This window comes from Stenella coeruleoalba (assembly GCF_951394435.1).
Source record: "Stenella coeruleoalba genome assembly, chromosome: 5".
Classification (NCBI taxonomy): domain Eukaryota; kingdom Metazoa; phylum Chordata; class Mammalia; order Artiodactyla; family Delphinidae; genus Stenella; species Stenella coeruleoalba.
In genome coordinates, this window is record NC_137150.1 from 32,933,984 (window position 1) to 32,955,880 (window position 21,897).

The 21,897-nt window shown below is 51.3% G+C and overlaps 1 protein-coding gene across 1 annotated transcript in view; it reads left to right on the plus strand.

The window, feature by feature from the left end:
- Positions 1-15,907, plus strand: part of RAB6B (RAB6B, member RAS oncogene family) — a 53,586-nt gene extending 37,679 nt beyond the window's left edge. Inside the window, exons 3-8 of the mRNA XM_079922776.1 lie at positions 8,631-8,684; positions 8,868-8,973; positions 10,215-10,326; positions 11,361-11,454; positions 14,058-14,124; positions 15,772-15,907. Coding sequence (XP_079778902.1) covers positions 8,631-8,684; positions 8,868-8,973; positions 10,215-10,326; positions 11,361-11,454; positions 14,058-14,124; positions 15,772-15,836 — 498 coding nt within the window. The 3' untranslated portion in view covers positions 15,837-15,907. The remainder of the gene's footprint in view (positions 1-8,630; positions 8,685-8,867; positions 8,974-10,214; positions 10,327-11,360; positions 11,455-14,057; positions 14,125-15,771) is intronic.
- The last annotated feature ends 5,990 nt before the right edge of the window (positions 15,908-21,897 follow it).

The following is a 21,897-nucleotide window of genomic DNA, read 5'->3' on the forward strand; positions in this document are numbered from 1 at the left end:
TTTCTTAAATACGGCTTTTAGTTCATATGTATAGTAATTTTGAGTTGTATACTACACATTGTGATCAAGACTATGGATTCTGCTTGTTCCTTTGGAATAGTACCTGTTGAACCCAAATTCTCAATTCTCTCCCCCGTGGTAGGCAGCAACTTAAAGTTCTGTTCAGCTTTGTTTGTTTGGTTTTCAGTCTTAGGCTACTTGTGATCTCTTTGGGCCAGAGATTTGGGTAGCATTTACATGCAGAATTTGGGATTTCTCATCTCCAGGATTTTCCACATGTTCCAGCTGCTGTGATAGTTTTATGATCTGCCCTCTCATTTTTAACCAGTAAGACTATGGGTTTCTTGCCAAGTTGTAGCTACCCCTCAGCTCCAGCCGGGGCTGCCTTTAGGTGAATGAACAGTCGTAAAAACAGGAGCCTTGCCCAGGGCCATTCTCTTCTTTTAAGTGTTGACTCCCCTCTAGATTCTACCTGCTTTTGTCACTTTCTAGTGCCTTCAGTTAGTTGTTTTTTACATTCTGCTCAGAATTTATAATTGTAATCTGTAAGAGGGTTGGTTCTGATTACCAAAATCGGAACACCCCCATTCCCTCCATCTGGGATTTACTCCCCGTACTTCCCATCCTCTACTATTTCCCCATCTTCACCTGCTGGTAAGTTAGTATTCACTCAAGGACTGGCGTAGTTGCCCTGCCTTTCCTCAAGAAATCAATCAGAAGCAAGGTCCGCCTCCTCTTAGAGACCCTCTAACTACAATAGTCCTACCCATCTGTCAGGGACCATAGTTCTGTGTGCTAATCTTAGCGCCTCCACAAGTTTGGAAGTTCAAGGCTGAATCGTGAACTGTGACTAGGTGTTAGCCATATGGAGGAGCATTCCACGGGAGGGAACAACTCCTTATAGGCTGGGACCAGGGCTTATTTTGGTCTAACACATAGTAAACACTCAAGAGTGAATAAGTGAATGAGTGCTACTTACTTACACCATATGCCAGAAAGGAGCTGCCCAGGAAAGACTGTGACCACCTTCTCCCTGCAGATCTGGCCTGTCTGGGAGCAATGGGCTCCAGCTGGCAGTAGTGTAGGGCCAACTGCTTATGCCTTGTGTCTGGAAAAATAAATGACGCCAAGGAGCTAGAAAATTTCTGGTAACCAAGGCCATCTTAAAAGTTCTTGTTTCTGTTCTGCCCTTAGAGAGCTGACTTTTGTTGTTGTTGTTAAAATGCAAATGAACTTCCTCTTAATGTGGACTCTGCCGAGCTGTTATGGCTAATGACCATAGATTCTGACCAGAGGGAGCCAGAAAGGATGTGACCCACACACACACACTCAGTGACAGCTTCAGAAATGAAGGGACTTCAGGAAGCAGAGGGAATACAGCTCAACAGTCAGGAGCAGGGGCTTTGCAGTCAGGGAGACCTGGGTTCTAATCCTGCCTCTGCCACCCCCACCTGTATGACCTAAGTTCAGAGTGAGCCTTGGTTTTTTCATCCGTGATTAGCCCCTTCTGCAGGCATGGGCATCTCCCTGTCTCTCACCCCAGGCAAGGAATCTGCCCCTCCTCCTGGATACCACAGACTCCTCAGACCAATTACAGCAGGAGCTCAGAATCTACGCAGTTGTTTGCAAACTTTACTGCACAAATGAGTTATCTGAGGGCTTGTCTGGAATTCTGATTCCCAGACTGACACCCCAGAGATTGTGATTCTGTCTGGGCTGGGCTCAGCAATCTGCATACTTAACAAGCTTCTGATGTGATTCTGAAGCAAGTGGTCCATGCACTACGTGTTGAGAATTACCACATCACTGGCCACTGGGAGAGACTGACTAGTATGAGATCTTTCCAGTTTAGAAAAGAAACTGTTAAATGAGGGGCCCTGAGGCCAACCTGAGGGCTCAGAAGATGACTGGATTCAGCAGAGGAGCTGAATCTTGATCTCTGATTAGGTTTTAACCATGTGGAAGAGCCTTAGAAAAGGCACAGAAACACAAAGTGACTTGTGCGTGTAGAGTCCTGACCACAGTATTATTACTAAAGTATGAAGTGCAAGCTGGGAAAGAGGGGAACGAGGTCAAAGGAAGCGACGGGCAGACCCTTTGCAGGCCAAGCTGAAGTGTTTGGATTGTTTCCTGGGGGCAGTAGGGAGTGATATGGTCAGATTTATGTTTTAGAAAGATAACACTGGTGCTGGTGAGAGATTATTTATCCAGGGAGAACCTCAGGGCAGAGAGACCAGTCAGGAAGCTGTTAGGCTGTTCAGGTAAAAGAAGTTGGAGGACTGAACTGGGGCAGTGCTGGTGGGGATGGAGAGAAGCAGACAGGTGAAAACACTCAGGACGCAAAGTATCAGCTCAGTGATTCCTCTGCTGTGAGGGGGTGGACGAGAGAGCAAGGGAAGAGGAGGAACTCAGGAGGGCTTCTGGAGGCTTGGGCACCCATGGAGGTGGAGGTGCCATTCATCGAGATGGGGAAAGTAGAAGATGTAAGTCTGGAGGGGGATGAGGGGCTCCGGGTGGGACACATATGTTTAGTGAGAGGTCTAGAGGACACGTGGATGGACATGTCCAGTAAGCGGTCAGATACCTGGATCTGGGGCTCAGGACAGAGGTGAGGCCTGGAATGTAGGTTGGGAAGCCAGCAGCACATCCTTTTTGAAGCTGTGACAGTAAATGAGGTCCCCTGACACAGTAGGGAACACCAACATTTTAGGGACAGAGAAAGGAAGAGGATCCTGTAAGAGGCCAATAAGGGACAGCAGTTAGAGAGGCAGGGAGAGCCAGAAACAAGTCACATCATGAAAACAAAGGAAGGAGGAGTGTCAAGGAAGAGATTGGTCCACAGGGTCAAGTACATCTAGTAGAGTCTGGCCTATAGAGTGTCCTTACAATTTGCAGATGAATGGCCATGGCGACCACAGCCAGAGCAGCCTCAGTGGGCAGAGGGGCAGGAGTCAGACCACTGAGCAGTGGGTGAGAAGAGAGGAAGTGGGGACAGCTGGTTTGGGTCCTTTTCCAAGAAGCATACCAAGGGAATGGAGGTGAGAGATTGGCAGAGAGCTGGAGAGCCACTTAGTGACAGGGAAGGGTTTTTTTTTTAAGGATGCAAGAATTTTAAGAATGTTTCTTGGATGAAAGGAAAGAGTGAGTAGAGAATGAGGGGTTGAGAAAAGAGAAAAGAACCTTGATGGCTGAGAGGCTCAGGGCCAAGAGAACCCCAAGGAGAGGCTTGCTTTGACAGAAGGAGCAAATGCTCAGAGGCTGGAGGGATGGAGATACGGCTGGACACACATAGACAACTTTGCAAATATCTTTGTATTCTGGCTCTGCCATTTCCAGCTGTTGACACTGAGCAAGTAATTTAGCATCTCTTATACAGTTGACCCTTGAACAAGGTGGGTCTAAACTGGGCTGGTCCACTTACATGCAGTTGTTTTCAGTAGTAAGTACTACAGTACTACACCATCTGCAGTTGGTTGAACGGAGGAACCGAAGTGCGATACAGAGGACCGACTGTAAGTTATACACGGGTGTTCCACTGTGTGGATGGTCGGCACCCCTAACCCACACGTTGCTCAGGGATCAACTTTACTCAGTCTTCTTAGCAGAAACGTATAAATACTAAAGAGCATAACTCATGGCACAGGTTATCAGGATTAAGTTAAGTAATGCATATTAAGTTCTTACCTGGCACATGATGAGCACTCAGATGTTTAGTCATTGTTACTGTAGTTATTGTTGTTATATTAGAGGGTAAAAGCAAGGAATTGAAGTGGTTTGTACTTGATGTTGTAAAGTAGATTTGAGGCCATCTTCTGAGAGTGAGTCTCGTGGAGGATGAAGCAGGGACAAAACAGGAGGATGTTAGGAATTGTTACTGATGTGGATGGAAACAGGAGGTGGTCGAGGACAAGTCACATGTTTTTATATATCACAGACTTACCATTTCTGGTGCTCCTATATTCCTTCTTTAAAGATCCAAACTTCCATCTGTAAAATTTCCCTTCAGCCTAAAGTGTTCATTTCCTGTAATGAGGGCTGGTGACAAATGATCACAGTTTTCCCTTATCTGAAAATGTTTTTGTTTTGCTCTCAGTGTTGAAGGAAATTTTCACTGGCTTTAGAATTCTAGGCTTACATGATGGGGATGATGGTGGTTTGTTTCTTTTAGAATTTTAAAGGTGTTGCTCCATTGTCTTCTGTTCTCAATTGTTTCTGAAGGGAGATCAACCATCATTCCTGTCATTGTTTCCTTGTATGTATTGTGTCTTTCTGTTTCCTAGCTGCTGTTAAAGTTTTCTCTCTATCTTTAGTTTTCAGCAATTTGACTATGACTTGTGTGGGTGTGGTTTCCTTTGTATCCTGTTTTAGGTTCACTGAGCTTCTTGAAGCTGTGGGTTGATGTTTCTAATCAAATTGAGAAAATATCTGACCATTAGTTTTTGCTTGTTTGTTTGTTTTTACTCTTTCTGAAACCCCATCTACATGTATATCAGGTCTTTATATTGCCCTAGAAGTTCCTGAAGCTCTGTTCATTTTTATTCTATCTTTTAAAAATCTGTGCTTCAGTTTGAACAACTTCTTTTGGACTGTCTTCAAGTTTACTGCCCTTTCCTCTGAAGTGTCCTAGCTGCTGTTATTCAAATCCAAGGCATTTTTATTTCAGGTATTGTGTTTTTTTGTGTTAAGATTTCTGGGTTTTGTTTTAGTCTACATATATCTCTTGAAATTCACCCATCTTTTTCCTTTATATTTTTCACACAGTTATAATAATTATTTTAAATTTCTTGTCTGCTAATCCAACATCTGAGTCATCTGGGTATCTGTTTCTGTTGAGTTTTTTCCCATTAATTATGGGTTAAATTTCCTGCCTCTTCACGTCTAATCCTTTTTTATTGTGTAGTGGACATTGTGAATAATAATAAGTTGTAGAGATTCATAGATTCTGTTACCTTCCTCTGAAGAGTGTTGAGTTTTATTTCAATGGGGAATTAAATTATGGGCAACTTAATCCTTTTTTTTTTGGAAGAGTTTACTTACCATGTTTTTTTTTGTTTGTTTTTTGTTTTTTTGTTTTAGTAGATCTTTATTGGAGTATAATTGCTTCAAAATACTGTGTTAGTTTCTGTTGTACACCAAAGTGAATCAGCCATATGCATACCTATATCCCCACATCCCCTCCCTCTTGTGTCTCCCTCCCACCCTCCCTATCCGACCCCTCTAGGTGGTCACAAAGCACTGAGCTGGTCTCCCTGTGCTATGCTGCTGCTTCCCACCAGCTAGCTATCTATTTTACATTTGGTAGTGTATATGTGTTGATGCTACTCTCACTTTGCCCCAGCTTCCCCCTCCCACCCCGTGTCCTCAAGTCCATCCTCTATGTCTACATCTTTATTCCTGTCCTGCAACTAGGTTCATCAGTACCATTTGTTTTTGTTTTTTTTTTAAGATTCCATGTATATGCGTTAGAATACGGTATTTGTTTTTCTCTTTCTGACTTACCTCACTCTGTATGACAGACTCTAGGTCCATCCACCTCACTACAGATAACTCAATTTTGTTTCTTTCTATGGCTGAGTAATATTCCATTGTATATATGTGTCACATCTTCTGGGCGGAAGACCTAAATAGACATTTCACCAAGGAAGACATACAGATGACCAAGAGGCACATGAAAAGATGCTCAACATCACTAATTATTAGAGAAATGCAAATCGGAACTACAGTGAGGTATCACCTCACACCAGTCAGAATGGCTGTTATCAAAAAATCTAGAAACAATAAATGCTGGAGAGGGTCTGGTGAAAAAGGAACCATCCTGCACTTTTGGTGGGAATGTAAATTGGTGCAGCCACTGTGGAAAACAGTATGGAGGTTCCTTAAAAAACTAAAAATAGAACTACCATATGACCCAGCAATCCCACTACTGGGCATATACCCTGAGAAAACCATAATTCAAAAAGAGTCATGTACCACAGTGTTCATTGCAGCACTATTTACAATAGCCAGGACATGGAACCTACTTACCATGTTTAAAGTTTGTTAAGATAGGTCTCTTTGGGTTTTTTCCTTAGTCCTCTGATATAACCCTTAGTCCTGAGATGACGTCCTTTTTCCCAGAGCTGGCCCTTCTGGGGTTCTCATGAAATGCCTGAGGTGTTTACCAAGTCCTTCTAACTTGGTGGGACTAGGAAGCTACCTCAGGGGAAAAACTGGTTAAGCATAGGATCTCACTTCATTTTCTTCCCTTCCTTTAGAGATTATAACCCCTCCATTTTCTGCCTGCTTTTGATCACTTTTCGGTGATTGCAAATTGTTATTTGTTGCATTTGTGCAGAGTTTATAATAGTTATCTGTGGGTGGGTTAGTTTGATACAAACTACTTAGCCATTATTGGAAGTGAAACTTAGGGAGATGTTTTTGAGCAGAGCTGATGCCTCAGCCACATCCAAGGACAGTGCCTGTGCTTTGACCAGTGTGTGCAGCTGTGGGAAGGTCTTTTGTGGCTCAACGGCCTGGCTGGGTGGGAAGTGTGGCCAGAACAGGTCTGAGAGACTGGGCACTTAAGGAACCAGGTGTTTCCCTGATGTGGAAGAAGCATGAAAGTGGGAATAGAGGTGGGAGAGAGCTGGAGAGATAGGAAGTTGGTCCTTTCAGCCTTACTTTCATCATTACCACTGATCTGCTATTGTGAGGGGTAGTAAAGTATGTGAGTGTTCAGCAAATGGTGTTTATGATTATGGAGGCCACTGGGTTGAGCTTTACCAGAGCTTGATCCACAAGGCACAATCCTTGTCATGTCATCTGGTGACTTCTCTGTCCTCCATGGAAGCACATGTGAGGTGAAATGGGGTGGTTGTTGTTACATTATCATCAGGAACATCACTGTCACCATCCATGCTGCCTACCCTTGAGGGGTATGTTTCTCCGTGGTTCTTTGCTCTATTAGTTTGGATAGAGCTAGGCTGTATTAAAAGAAACTGCAAATAACAGTGGCTTAAGCGAAATAGAAGTCCAGTTCTCCGTCACACAACAGTCTGGGCGTAAGAGTCTCAGGCTGCTGAGGGGGCTCTACAGGCAGGAACTCAGGCTTCCTCTGTCTGGTTCATCTGTCGCCACTACTCTGTCACCTTCATCTGGATGGGCCAATATGACTTATTACCACCTGTCTTTATTCCAAACAGTGGGAAAGGGAAAGGGGCAGCTGTGGGTACGTCGCCTCTCCCCATGAAGGACCCATCCCAGAAGATGCAAATGTCACCTTCACATCCCACTGACCAGAGAACTTAGCCACCCAGCTACAAAGGAAACTGGGAAATACAGTCTTTATTTGGGGCAGCCATGAGTTTATCTATACGTTTGGAGTCGTAATACTATAGAAAGGGAGACTCCTATTTTTCTTTAAAAATGCTTTATTTATGCTTCTAGAACTATTATATGTTCATTGTAGAAAATAGAAAAAGGTACAATGAAAGAAGCCAAAAAAAAAAAAAAAAGCACCCACAGTGTCAGTACTCAGACACCAGCACTATTAAGGCTTTAGTGTAGTCCCTTCACGTCAACGTCTAAGAAAATATGAAAAATACTTGTATCTCTACTTCAGTTCATCAAGTTGGGATCACACTATACATGATGTTTTGTAACCTGCTTTCTTTCACCTGATGACCATTTCCCGAAATCCTTAAATATTTTTCAAGGATGTGATTTTTAATGGCTGCCAAAGTTTCTAATCATTTGGATGAACCACCGTGTCCTTAACCAGTGCCCTGACATTCAGGCTGTGTCGGAGTCTCCATTATTATTAATTACATAGCAGTGACTGTTTCATGCTGCAAGCATCTTGCTCCCGTCACAAACACTGGGTGCAGGTTCGGCGCAGAGAGGTTGGAGGCCTGCCCCAAGCCACACAGCAAGTGAGTGATGGGTCCCAGCCATCTGGCCCAACTGCATCTCCTTGTGCCAGGACAGAGGAGGCACAGGCGTGACCTAGACAGTTGGCTTCCAGTGTGTCGATCTGGGTAGAGAAGAGCTGGTGGGTTTCGCAACGAGATGCTGCTGTGGGTGGCCGTGATGCTCCTGGGGAAAGCCAGCTGCTCTCTGCCCGCCCCCGCGGCAAGCCGCCCTGCCCCCGCTCCACCTCCTGGCCAGTGGTGATCCCGCGCCAGGCGCTCGAGTTCCAGGGCTGAGGAGAAAAGCTTTGGGAGACTCGAGTGGAGGCTGGGAGGGAAGGAGGCAGGCGGGGCCGGCAGGCTGGGGCAGGGAGACCACCTCGTTCCTGCTCCTCCGGGCTCCCCCCTGAGCGGGGCAGGAGATACATGTGCCAGTGGCCCTGCTGCTGGGGAAGCCGCCTCACCTGTTCTCTCCTCTCCTTTCCAAAGCACTTTTCTCTTCCTCTCCAAAAAGTATCACTCCCTAAACACCTATCCTCATCCTTGTTTAGCTCAAACTCACTCCCTCTGAGAGGGGCAAGAGGGTTCACTGTTGAGCTGGGGGTGGGGCAGCAGAGCAGAACCTACCTAAGGCTCGGTGTGGGTGACCCCTTTTCCTGGCTGTGTCCCCGCCTGGGTGTCTCAGCTTTTGCCCCTTTGCCTGAGACCTTTTGGGTTTGACCGTTCTGTGCTTTTGTCTAACAGGCAACCATTGGGATTGACTTCTTGTCAAAAACCATGTACTTGGAGGATCGTACGGTGAGTGCCTGACTTGACTCGGGAGGACGGGCAGGGCTCCTTGGGACCTATCCCCTGGGGCCCACGCTGGGCACCGCTGAGAGCCTGTGCCCGGCCAGCATCCCAGAGCTGGGCCCTCCCTCAGCCCCCACTCCCACCACGAGGACCTCACTGCCCCCTGAGCCTCCTCCCTCCCTGTGACAGGTGCGACTGCAGCTCTGGGACACAGCCGGCCAGGAGAGGTTCCGCAGCCTGATCCCCAGCTACATCCGGGACTCCACGGTGGCTGTGGTGGTGTATGACATCACAAGTGAGTGTGGGGCCTGGGTGCTGGGCGGAGGGCAGCTCGCAGGGGCTCCGGGGCCAGGTGCGGCCCCAGCCAGGCTGCAGAGTGTGTGTGTGTGTGTGAAGATGGGAGAAGACGCTGGTCCCCAGGCCAACCTTGACCTGGCAGCCGTGGTTTTGTCAGCAGCATCCCAGTTCCTTACCGGGTTCCGTGGGAGGGGAGGCCCAGCGGGTCCAGGAGGGCCTTGGGTGGCCTGCACTTCTCACACACTGTGGCTCTTCTGGCCAAATCAGCTGTTCTCAAGAGCGACGCACAGCCCTGAGGGAAGCTCGTGGGGCTGGGGTGAGGGTAGGGCCTGGTGCAGAGCCCCACTGCCCAGGCAGGTGTCAGGGCACACATCTGGCAAGCGCTTGGGCTGCAGTCATGGGTGTGGTGGGAGGATGCCCCAGCCGGCTGCCTCTGGCTCTGACCGCAGGCTCCCTGCACACCTGAGAGCGGGTGGGAGCTGGTCCCTGAGGAGGCCTGGGCTCCTGCAGCCTGATGCTGAGCATAAGGAAGGTCAGGCTGCGAGAAGCCCAGGTTTCCAGGAAAGGGAGCCTCCGCTCCCCTTGGGCCTGCGGGCTGCTGAGTGGTGGGCGTCGCCCTGTGACTGCTCTTCTGTGCGGCGGCATGTCACAGCTTCTGACTGAGGAGGGGGCTGCCCTGAAATGCCTGGCCGCTCCTGGCTTTTATCTGCTCCTGGGGCCGCCTTCCCTGCTCCCCTTACTTTCAGGGCCTGAGGGTGCTCTTCAGAAATCCCTCTGAGCTCCTGTCAGTGGGAGGCTGCTCTGCAGGGCCCTCCTGCGCTGGGAGCTGCTGCGGTCCCACACACACACTGTCACACTGTTTCCAAGCTCAGCCAAGTCTACTGCACCCATTTCTCACTCTGCTGTGAGCCTCCAAAGTCAGGTCCGACTCTCAGGTGGGCCCTAGGACCACTAGTAGGAAGTCATGACCCAGCGGCCTTCCAGATGCTGTGACTTCTCTCCCCAGAGGGTGGCTCAGCATATGAGGGGCCTTCGGGGACCCCGGGCACAGCTCCACAAACACGTGTGGACGTCCTTGGGAGGACCCAGGCCCGCTGGACTGTGCTCCCGCGCTGCCCAGGTGTCTGAGGGTGCACACACCCCTCCCTCCTGCTCCTGGTCTTACTCCCTTCCCGCCCTCCCCCTCTCCTGCCAGGGCTGCCGCTCACGCCCTGTTTTATCTGCACTTTCCACCTCCAGATCTCAACTCCTTCCAACAGACCTCTAAGTGGATCGATGATGTCAGAACAGAGAGGGGCAGCGACGTCATCATCATGCTGGTGGGCAACAAGACGGACCTGGCCGACAAGAGGTAGGTGCAGCGGGCTGCAGGCCGGGCCCCCTCCATACCTCTGCAGCTCCTCCTGGAGGGGGAGTGCTGGGATTTATGGGTGAGCAGCCCCTGTGAGCTACCCCTTGCCCAGCACCCTGTCTGACCTGTCCCCCTTCATCTGGGAAGGACCCCCTTGGGGCACCGGAGGCTTTGAAAGCACCTGGTAGACGCCTACCCACAGGTGTGTCATGTCTGAAGCCCCACCTTCCAGGCTGGCAGGGGCAGGGCAGGCCTCCACGCGTGGCCTGAGGGGAGCCATATGCGCCCGGCTGGCCCAGCAGCGCATGGTCTGGGCCCGGCCTCAGTGCAGACACAGACACAGCAGCCCTCGGGCTCCCACCGGCCCTGCCCCTGTGAAATGCCTGGCTGATGTGGGTGTGGGTGTGAAGGGCCTGGTCCTTCGCTGTGTCTGGGTGGGACGCTCTCCCTGAAGAGGCTGCTTGCTCCACACCATCCTCCAGGCGCAGGGCTGACCCCAGCGCCCTTCCCTGCACTGGTCCACTCATCTCATGGGGCAGGTAGAGCAATGAGTCATGGACTGAGGGCTTCCTGAGATGTACTCTGCCCGTTTAGGGAATAATCTGAATTAGAGGCTGCTTTATTTGAATCTTGTCCTTGAAGTGAAGAAAACGGAGTTCAAAGCTCAGCTCCTTTGCAGTAGGTGACCTTGGGGCCATTACTTTTAACCTCAGTGTTCTCATTTGGAAAATGGGGCTGATGGTACCACCCAGAGAGGCGGTCTGTGGCTGGCAGTGCTTTACGAATGTTGGCTCTGGCCGTGGTGACACTGCGAAAGGGACAGCAAGCCACCTGCCTCAGGGCCTGCTCCCAACCTGGACGGAGCTGCCAAGGAGTAGGGAGGGGCTGGTGTCCTGCTGTGCCCTGAGGGAGCCCTGGGGTCCAGGCCTGACCTCAGGGCTGACTGAGGGGCCCCCATCATCTGAGGCTGCTCCCTCCACCCCCACCAGGGGCTACTTCCCTACTGAACTGGTCCCCCCTCGCCTCCCCTCCAGGCAGATAACCATCGAGGAGGGGGAGCAGCGCGCCAAAGAACTGAGCGTTATGTTCATCGAGACCAGCGCCAAGACCGGCTACAACGTGAAGCAGGTGGGGTCTGCCGCCTTTGGCCAAGGGGCTAGTGACTAGGTGGGGCCATCCAGCCACCAGATGGGGAGCGAGTAGCCTCCAGAGCTCTACTGCTCGCCCTCAGGCCGTCGGGGCTATGGGATCAGCCACCAACTTCAAGGAAGCCGAGAGACGTAGCATTCCCTGCTTCTTACCTCACGTGGGGTGGACGTGCAGGAGAGTCTATCCAATCAGCATTTTGGGGTTCCTGCCTTGTGCTTGGCACGTGCTCAAGGCTGTGGCGGTCCAGGCAGGCTTGGAGACAAGAGCCCACCCACGGTGCGGTCTGAGCTCGCAGTGGGGGGAGGCCTGGGAGTCAGAAGCCTTAGAGGAGCCGTAGAGGGGGTGGGGTTAGGGCTGAGCCTGGGAGCAGGGGGCTTCTCCTGGGTCCACAGACCCCCAAGGAGTCCACGGATGGAATTCAGCAGGTCAGTGGATTTAGGTGGGAAACAAGTGTCTCTGCACTCACCTCTGACGGGTCTCCAGCATTTCCTGCAGCTGTGAGCGTAGGCAACCCAACTCCGTATGTTAGCAGCACCTGGGGATTTATCACGGTAGAGGTCACAGCCGCTTTCTTATCACCTTACGGTGGTGTTGCAGGTCTCTTGAACTTTTTCCCACCTCAGTATCTCAGGGGCTGTCAGACCCCCTGCCGGCTTCTGCTCTTTAACAGGTTCCCAGGCTGCTAGTCACAAGTCTGTATCTTTAAAGATTTTAGAAGTTTGTTTCAATACTAAATGGTCTCCTTTACATAAAACTTATATGTAATTCATTTCACACACTTAAAAGGAGCCCATAGGCTTCGCCAGCCTGCCAAAGGAATCTTTGGTTCAAAAGAAGGTGAGGAACCCCTGTCTGCAGGGAAAAGAGGACTCAGAGAGGTGATGAGAGGGGGCAGCCTGGGCCAGGGGACCGGCATGGGCACAGGTGCCACTGGAGGAGTGTCGGGGCCTGGCTGGGGGTCACTTCTGCCCTGCCGCCCCCAGCAGTGTCCAGGGGCACTAGACAAGCTGCCACTGCGGCAGCCGGCCTCACGCAGTGAGGCTTTACCCAGCCTGGGCAGTGCCTTGCCAGTGGGAGGTGGCAGAGGAGCAGAAAGGGACAGAATGGGAGGCCCCGAGCTCCCAGGACTCAGTGCCCCCACCCCAGTTGGAGGGTCATCAACATGGCTCTCTTCCCTCCCATCCCCTTCCCAGCCTCCTTCGGAATAAGGCCAGGGTGGCCATGGTGTCACCTGGAGGAGGGAGCTACCTGTCCCTGGAGGCCTGCAGGAGACACTGGTTGCTGCTCTGCGCGGCCCTGATGGAAAGGCTTGGGGGGCAGGGAAGCAGAGGGCAGCAGCCCCGAGGGCAGGTAGCCTCTGCCCCCATGGTCGGGGAGATGCCGATGCCCCCCTTTCCGGATTGCTCTGGAAGCCAGGCGATGGTCTGAGCCAGAGTTGTATATGGTCAGTTCTAAGCCTGTGTGGTGGAGAGGCATCCCCATGCAATGTAGCCTCCTGGACTCTGAACGTGAGCATATCTGCTCTCAGAAGCCCCCATGTGACCCCAAGAGCTTCCATCTAACTCCCACTTCTGCCAGCCACGCTCAGAGCCCCCCTGCAGCCTGCCCACAGGTCCATACCACGCAGAGCCCACCAGTGGCTTCCCCGCCCGGACCCTTACCGCCCTTGGTCCTGTCACCCAGCCTGGGTGCTCCCATGTGGCTGGGCTCTGCGGTGAGACCTTGAATAAGACTCACCCTGTCTTCAGAGAGCTCAGGCAATGGAGAAGTTTTAAGCCCAGAGCTCACCTAGTTCCTGCAGTTGGTGTTTGTAGAGAGATGGGAGGGAATTGAGGATCTTCTGGTGCCTTGTGTTTCTGCCTTGTACTTGCCGTCACCCGCTAGGTTCCACGCACGCACACAACCACACGCACACAGTTCTCATGCACACTTTTCAGGCTTACACGCACAGAAACCCCACATGTGTACATGTACACACCATACACACTCATTCCCCCCCCCACAGATGCCACACATCCACACCACACCACCCATACTCCTCTACACGCAATATGCACATCGCACTCACCCACAACCAAGCAAACCCACAATGTCACATTCACACTCCTGTGTCCTTATTCCCTCCAAAAAAATCTCCGCTGTGACTGTGTGGCCCTGACTCCCAGCTGCCCCGATGCCCGTGGACTCGCAGGGCTCCCTGAGGAGAGGGTCATTGTCTCAAGGGCAGGTCGAAAGTCCCTTCCCCACACCAGGTCCCTACATGGGCAGCGGGCCAGAAGCTTGTCTCCCAGGACCTAGATCGTTTTCTGCACTAGGGTAGGTCCCTGCCATCACCATGACCCACACTCAGCCCCTCGTGACCCTGTGGCCAGCCTGCCTGGGTGAGAGCCCTGCCGGGGCCCAACGCCATGCTGGGGGCACAGGTGGGAGAAGTTAGGTGCAGCCCCTGCTGTCCAGGGTGCAGTCAGTGGGACAGAAAGAGAGCAGAGCCCGAGGTCAGGGTGAGAAGAGGCAGAGGGTGGAGACACCGGCAGCAGGAGGGGAAGGATGGGGGCTCATGCTGCATCTCCTCCTCTCCCCAGCTCTTCCGACGTGTGGCCTCGGCTCTGCCTGGAATGGAGAACGTCCAGGAGAAAAGCAAAGAAGGCAGTATCCTTTTCCTTTGACAAGTGAGTGAAAGATGTGCTGCAGAAGCCATTTATTCATTGATTTATCCATGTGGTATGTTAGAACAGTGGGCAGACCCTTGCCAGTTCTCCAGGCCAGCCTTCCTGGCAGATAGCTGTTCTGTGGGGCCTCCTCTGTACAGGGATGAGGCTGAACTCCAAGGTCCTTAAGACCATATCCAGCTCGAACCACCTAAGCTTCCAAAACAGTGTGGGAATGCCAGAGGGATGTGTGTGGAGTGATAGTGTGGGGAGTGAGAGATAGTAAGTGCCCTTCTTTCCAGTGAACACAGACTTGTGTTTCATGGGGACAAGTAGAATCTCCGTTTCTGTGCACTCAGATGTGATTTCAGCATGGCCCAACCTCCTCTATGCGAGACGACTGCCCCACCAGGTGTCTCCTCCCCTGCCTGCCCTGCACAGCCCAGGCCTCCCCACTGCTCTGGGGGCAGGGTCTGCACACCACTCACACCATCCACCCCAGAACTCAGGCCACACCCAAAAGCTGAAACCGAGGCTCAGAGAGGTGGTCTGATTTGCCCAGTGGGAAGGAAGGCAGTTGTTCATTGTCTATTTACTAGTTTATTTATAGTCTACCATGTTATAAATAATGTGTGTTTATGTATATTTACGCTGCGTACACACAAAACAGGATAAAAATGTGCATAAGAAGATTGGGGTTTAGGGAAAATCAGGAAAAGTCATGGACAAAGTCATACTCAGAATATGCCATGGCCAGATGGCCAAAAAGTGGTAAGGAGGGAAGGTGGTAAGTGGTCTTTAGGGGAAGCATGGCTTTTCATAGTACTTAACTTCTGAAGAAGCTCTCCCATCGTCCTTACCTAGGGACCACAAAACCTCCCTAGGACACGGGCAGCAGGTCCCATAGCAGGGCTGCTTCAACCCCTACCCACTCCCAGCCCCACAGGAAGGGCGATTCTGTGCAGTGCCGTGACCAGGCCTGGCCTGGCCTGACTGAGATTTCAGCCTGGTGAGGGCAGAGGGAGCGGCCTGGCTGTGCACTCTGCACCCGCTCCTCTGGCGGTTCCCATCGGTGCTTCTCCAGCCCACAGTCCCCACGGCGCCCGTGGAAAGGGCTGGAGAGGGGCTATGCTGACACCCTTCCCCAGGGATGTGGGTTCTCACAGCAACAGCCTAAGGGTCTAAGCGACCCGTTCTGACGGGAGCTTGAGGGGTCAGGGTTGCTGTGCCCACCTGGGCAAGGCCCGTGTAGCCCTGTACTTTGTGAGGTGGGCTCCATGCCCGGCCGGCAGGCTCCACCTCCTGGGCACTTTGGGGTGGGGCTGATAGGTAACAAGGCCGAGGCTGGTCACCGAGAAGCCTTCTAAGAAAGGGTCTGTCGGGCCTGTGTTTAGATGATGGTCCCACAGCCCAGGACAAGTTTTACTTCTGGTGGATACTGGTGAGGGCATGTGGAAGGGTCGGGGAAGAGGTGGAAGGGTGGGAGCTGGTGACCCTGCATCCTTCCCACCCAGGCAAAGAAAAGAGCAAGTTCCTGGGTGTTTGCTGAGGGACAGAGGGGCTGCGCAGGGCAACTTAGGGGGCACCGGAGCAGGAGCGGGGGTGGGAGCTCCGAGAGCGTCATCTTCCTTAGCCCCGCCCCCTGCAGTGATCGACATCAAGCTGGACAAACCCCAGGAGCCTCCGGCCAGCGAGGGTGGCTGCTCCTGCTAATGCAGCCTGACCGCAGGCTTCCTTTAACACTACTCGCTTGTTGTGTTGCTTCCTATTGGTTAGCTTCCTAAGGGGGGTGGGAGATGAGCTTATCCAGATGGGAGGATTTTTCTTTTCTCTCTGTCTCTAGGAGTCGGGTGGGATGGGGAGGGAGGCTGGGCATCAGGGATCACGTCACTCTTAACAGCTGTTACTTAAACAACTATTTTTTGGTTTGGTTGTAATATATTGTACTTTATTAAGATTGCCAAAAACTGTTAAAATTAAAAAAAAATTTAAACCATGTGTATACAACTTTTTGCCAGATAAAAATGTAGTCATTTTTATTTGAAAGATGTGCTTTTTTGTTTTTGTATATTTGTAAACTTACAGAGAACCTTTTCCACACACCTCCTCCTTCCTGTCCTCTTTGAACGGTTCATCACCTCTGCTCTCCTCCCACCCCCAGACCAATACATTTAAACAATTAACTGGGCGATTTAATTAGGTTCCAATCCCCGGGCTGTCTGGCCCAGACCAACCAGCATCCACCAAACAGGCCCTACCTGGTTAAATCAAACACTGATTGAATGAAACAGCCTCTGAAGAGGCAGCTGTGACTCTGTCCTTCTTCCATGGCCAGAGTGGGGCATTAGTCACGGCCCCGAGCTGAAATTAAGGCCTTGTGAACTGCAGGGGGCCCAGCCGCAGGCCCACTGGAATTATTTCTGCCTCTTTCCCCTCCCTGAAAAGCCTTGAGAGGGCACTCGCCACAGGCAACCTTCCACTCTCTGTGGTCCGCCTAGTGATTGGCAGAACAAGAGGTCATGGGAAGGAAGGAAGGACGGGGTGCTGTTGGCAACTGTGGGCTGGTTTATAGACTGGGGGCACCATGTGTAGTTCTGAAAATGTTTTAGCCAACCTGTCCAGCGATCAGCACACACATCTGGGTTGCAGGGAAGGGAAGGGCAAATGGAATGTCAGTGTGTGTCCCCTGAAGCCCTCCTCCTTGGGTGCCAGGAAAGCTGGAGCCTGTATCACACAGTATTGGCCCGTCTGTGACTGGGGAAGGGAGGGTCTGCAGAACTGCCACCTGGAAGATGCATGTTTGCCAATCCTTGGTTGCTAATACTGTTGATGCTGTTCTGCAAAAGCTGACTTCTTGACGTGTTTCTGCCACTCTGGCACAGTGCAGTTGAAACCTTTGTGCACAGACCTTTGCAGCTATTGTAGCAGCACTCTGCTTGCCTGAGGGTAGGGCTGAAGTGGGGTCCCCAGAAGGCTTCCCAGAGAGACGTCCTTGCCATGTTTGACTCATTTCTGAGAGGACTTAGACCTGAGGACCTATCTGTAAAATCTCTGAAGAGAACTCTCTCTTTCACTAAGTGATGTAGCCTGCTTGGCCAGCATTCCAAATAGACCCAGACTCACCGCCCCTGAGCTGGCCCAAAGCCAGGCAGTGGGCAGCCACTCTGGCCAAAATCGGTAAGCCCTGCCCTCCAAGCCGGCATTGACTCTTCCTCCAGGCTGCTATTGGGCTTGTCATAATTGAGCTAAATGACCATCTGGGGTGTGGTAGGGGGTAAATTCCTCCATAAAGCAGGGCTCTGACAAGTTATTGCAATGAATTTGGAACTTCTCAGAAACTAATCCAAACTGGCAGCCTGTAAGTGCAGCAGGACCTGGCAGGACTCATTGATAAGTTGTCCAGTGGGTCTGTCACACACTCAGCTAAGGAGAGACTGTGTGTCAGAGCTGATCTTTAGAGAGGAGTGTATCTTCGGGTGAAGAAAAGAGGAAGCAGGATTCCCACTGAGCTCCTCTTCCAGAAGGCATAGACCAATGTACGAACGTAATTCCAGTGTCAAGTGTTGAGTTTTTATATGTGTGTACATAATTATATATAGAGATAGATTTGTGTATACACCTTCCACACACACATTCTCACAGAGATTCATGTGCTCAATGTATATTCTTGTTCTTCCTCCTCTCAAGTTGGAACTTGCATTGTGATAACAGTTTTGGAAATTCAAAAGTACTGCAGCGTGTTGAAATAAGAAATACTTAATATTGTCCCAAAACTTGTGATTGTCTTGCCATCAATAAAATACTGCATAGATTTGTTAACTACAGGCAAAACTAGCCCCTGGGAATATGTGCACTCTTTCTGTCTGTACTTGTAAGCACAGGTGTGCATGCCCACGTGGGCCCGTAGCCCCACCATGGCACACCCCCAAGTGGTGCTTGTTGGAAGAGTGCTTACTTACCTGGTGAGAATTCATAGGAGTCCAGGTGACAGCACCCGGCTTGGCTGGCAGTGAGGGCCATTGCTTGTGGCCCCTGGGACAGCCCCATTTGCAGGGATCTCTTTGGGTCTCAGTGAATGAATGGATGGTGGATTTTTATGTTCTTGGTACTAAGAGTACTTTTTCTTAAAACATTCTTGTAAAAAAAGGTAGAAAGTCCTCTTCTCATGTGCACACATACCCAAGGCACCACTTTTTTTTCCATCACAGCCTAGAAGAATAGTAAGAGACTCAGTAGATACAATGTGGCTTGATGTGGCGTAGGTGAGCCCTCCTTTTCCAGTGCGTACACAACATCCTCTCTCCTGAGCCCGGGCTCTCCCAGCCCCGTGGGCCTCTGCAGGTGAGGGCGGTTGCCTCCCCTCATCCTCCCATCTTGGTGGTGCCACACCGCTCCATGGGCACCCTCCTTGGGCCTCATCTCCACCCCTCATTCCTGGGTCTGTCAGGGCAGCCAGACCTCCAGCACAGAAGGGTGTTGGCTCCTTGGCTCCCGTTTTGGGCAGGTGCCATCACTGCCCTCTTGCTTGTAGCTAGGATCTTGTCTCAGGGTTAAGGTTCAATAATGAAATGATCAGGTTCCCTTGAAGAAAATATCATGAAATTCCTCAGCATACGCAGTGAGAGTATCCCACCGTTGCCAAATCCAGGCAAAGGGGAGGAATCCTTTTAGGAAAGGATCTCAGTTTAGCCCGTGGTTCAGTCTCTCTCCCCACAGAGCAGCCCTGACCTGGGAGTAGAGCAGGGTCATCTTCTGTAGCCCTCTTTTTTACTTTGAGGAATCTCAAAGAAAAGCTGTCAGTAAAGCTCCTGTTTTGTGGGCATCTGAAAAATTGAGCACACGGTGGGAAAAGCAGGAAGCATATTTATGAATGCACACATGTGCCGGAGCGAAAGTGTGGTACCAGCATCTTGAGTGCTAGAACTGCAGCTGTGTGGTCCAAGGCGAGCAAGTGCTGACTCAGTCAGAGGCCTCCCTGCCATCATCGTCACGACTCTCTTCCTGACAGCATCCCCAATCGGTCTGGAATGTCCCAGGTTCGAGGAGCCATGGCCAGATCAGTTCCAGTGTCTCAGGCAACAGAAACAAGGGTTGTATGGTGGTAGCTAAGGGTGCAGAACACATCTTGAGTGCAATGTCTCTGTCTTCCTGGTGGCCAGTCAGTGCTGGGAGCCCCTGCCCACAAGTACCAGGTGTGACAGTAATGGCACCGCTGGCTTCGGTGTCCTGCAGGCAGAGCAGCCTCATTCCTTCACATGGCGGAAGGCGGGTGAGGATGTCAGGATGTGAGAACACGTAGCCGAGGGCTGTGAGGTATGTCTGAGCCACACAAAGGGCAGCTGAGCTGAAGTGTCTGTGCATTAACCCGTGCGCACTAGTTTCCTAACTACCTCTCCCCCAAAAATGTGAGGCATTGTCCCCTGGCTACAGCTGATCGAGGTGGAGAGCTCAGAACCCTTCTTATGCCAAGGCAGGAAAACCAAGACTGAAAAGGGTGACTTGCTTACGGTCACCCAGTAAGCCAGAAGCAGTCAGAACCAAGGTGTTTCCACTCTTCATCCATTGCTGGCCTGTGTGTAACAAATGTGACGGTCCGCTGGCACACAGGGCTGCTGGGCACGCGTGCTCCTCAGGCCATCTCTACTCTGGTTCGGATGTAAGTCTGTCCAGCATAGCCGAGTGAGGCAGGAAAGAACCCATGTACATTTCAGGCTCCTCCATTGCAAAGAAGGGCCAGTCCCCAAGTCCACTCTGATTGTCAGACCAGGGCACCCTTTGGACTTTTTGTTTGAAATGGACTGTTTCAGTGTTCCGAAACCTTGAGCTCTCGGTGTGTAAACTCCCTGGACACCAGACCCCCCGCCTCCCTGTGTGGCTGACACTCCAGGCAGGGCGTGGTTTATCCTTGCAGTGGGGTTCAGACCTTCCTTCCAGTGCGAAGCCTCCATACATCGACGGCCAGCCTGTATCACGTGTGTGTCACCTTCCCCCTCGCCCGTCCCCATAAAAGTGATTGGCCGTGAGGAGCACAGAGGGTGGCATTTCCATCTCTCACTGGCTCAGCAGATTTAAATGGCCACATTGACTTTACATAAAACTGTGTAAAATGTGGAAGACTCAGCATGTTGATCAAACAATAAACTGTCCTAATTCTCAACACAAAGGCTCTTGTCTAATGCTTCTAAGTGGTGCAGTCATATATGGGTGGGGGCGCGGGGCATGGTGTGGACAACACAGGTTTCTTCAAGTGCATTCTCCACGAAGACCCTCCTCTCATGTCCCGGTGGTGTGTTCACCATCCAAAGCCCTTTGCTTCTCCCTTCTGTTCACCTGGGCTTTCCAATTCAGAAGGGGGAAAAGGCAGGACCCACTAATAAGATTAAATCCACACACTTCCATAATCTGCATTCTGCCTAAAGGCTGATGGAAACTCCAGGCAGAACTGAGACTCAGGGCTGTGTGATACCTCCTGTCATCCCTGCTTTCCACTCGCCATGGATGAGGGTTAGGAAGGGTGGGTACAGGGGCTGGATCTCCCTTCCAGTGATTTCTAGAAAGTATTTAAAGGCAAGAATTCAAGGTGAACCATAATCACCTTTCAGATGACACTAAGCTGCCTCGTACCCCTCCAGCGGCACCCCACACCAATCAGAGAACCTCCCTGAGACGGCCCTTCAGGTCTCAGTCACCTCCAGACTAAAAAAGGCCCTGAAGGCCAGGAGAGTGGTAGGACCAATCCAAAGAGGACACGAAGGCCAAGATTAGGCCCAGAATTGCCCTGGTCTGATAATGCTGGGAATCCTGGGGCTATAGGGAAAGCCAAGTTCACCAGGTCTTATTCTTCATCAAGTTCAACTTCACTAAAATTATCTTTCCCCTTTAAAGGTACTAAAGTTTCTGGAACACCCTCCAATCTGCCACCTCAAGGAAGCCATCTCTGATTAGGAGGAACAGGAACTAGGTGTCCCTGCCCACTGAGCCTAACTTTCCTGGCTGCCAGGTGTAAACTGTAAGGTAGAGGAGGCACCGGGCCTGAGAGCCAAAGTGCACGTGCTTGTACGGACCAGATCAAAGCCAGAGTAAAGCTGTTCCGGACAAGCAGTCATTCCCCAAGACTGTGGTGTTCAGGGCCACGCGACTGCAGACAGGAAGGGGAGTGGGTCACCTCCCTGAGCATGGTGCTTACACGGACGCCCAGCAACCCCTTCCCCCGCGGGTGAAGGAAGCACTGTTGGGCTTCCCCAGACGTGAATGTGAAGATTAGGGTTGTGGTGAATGTCCTACCTGGAGTGCCCTGCTTGCCATCAAGGGATGTCGCTCAAGGTGGCTTTCCCTATCACTGTAGCTGTGTTTTGCTGTCCAGTGACCAAGGGTGCAGACAGGAGCTTTGATAATCCTGTGCTAACTGCAAATTTTTTTAAAAAGCATATTTTAGTTGAAACAAAAACCTCTTAAGTCAAAAGAACACCAAGTGCCTCACCCACGACAGGACCACAGGGTGGATGCTGGGATCGCAGGAGACACTGAGACACGGGTCAGGTTGGGGCTGCAAGGGTGGCGCAGCAGCACGAGAAAGGGTGAAGGTGAGGGCAGCCCTGAGGCAGTTGACCTTGGGGCCCATGCAGTGGGGGGATGGGGGTGCGGCTCAGTATAGCTAAGATGGAGCCCATGCTAATGAGGGGAGAGCAGGGGCCGCATGGAAAGGGCACATTTCTTCACCTCAGAAAGTGACCATATGCCCATAAAAGCAGGAATTGTGCCATACTTAGTATTC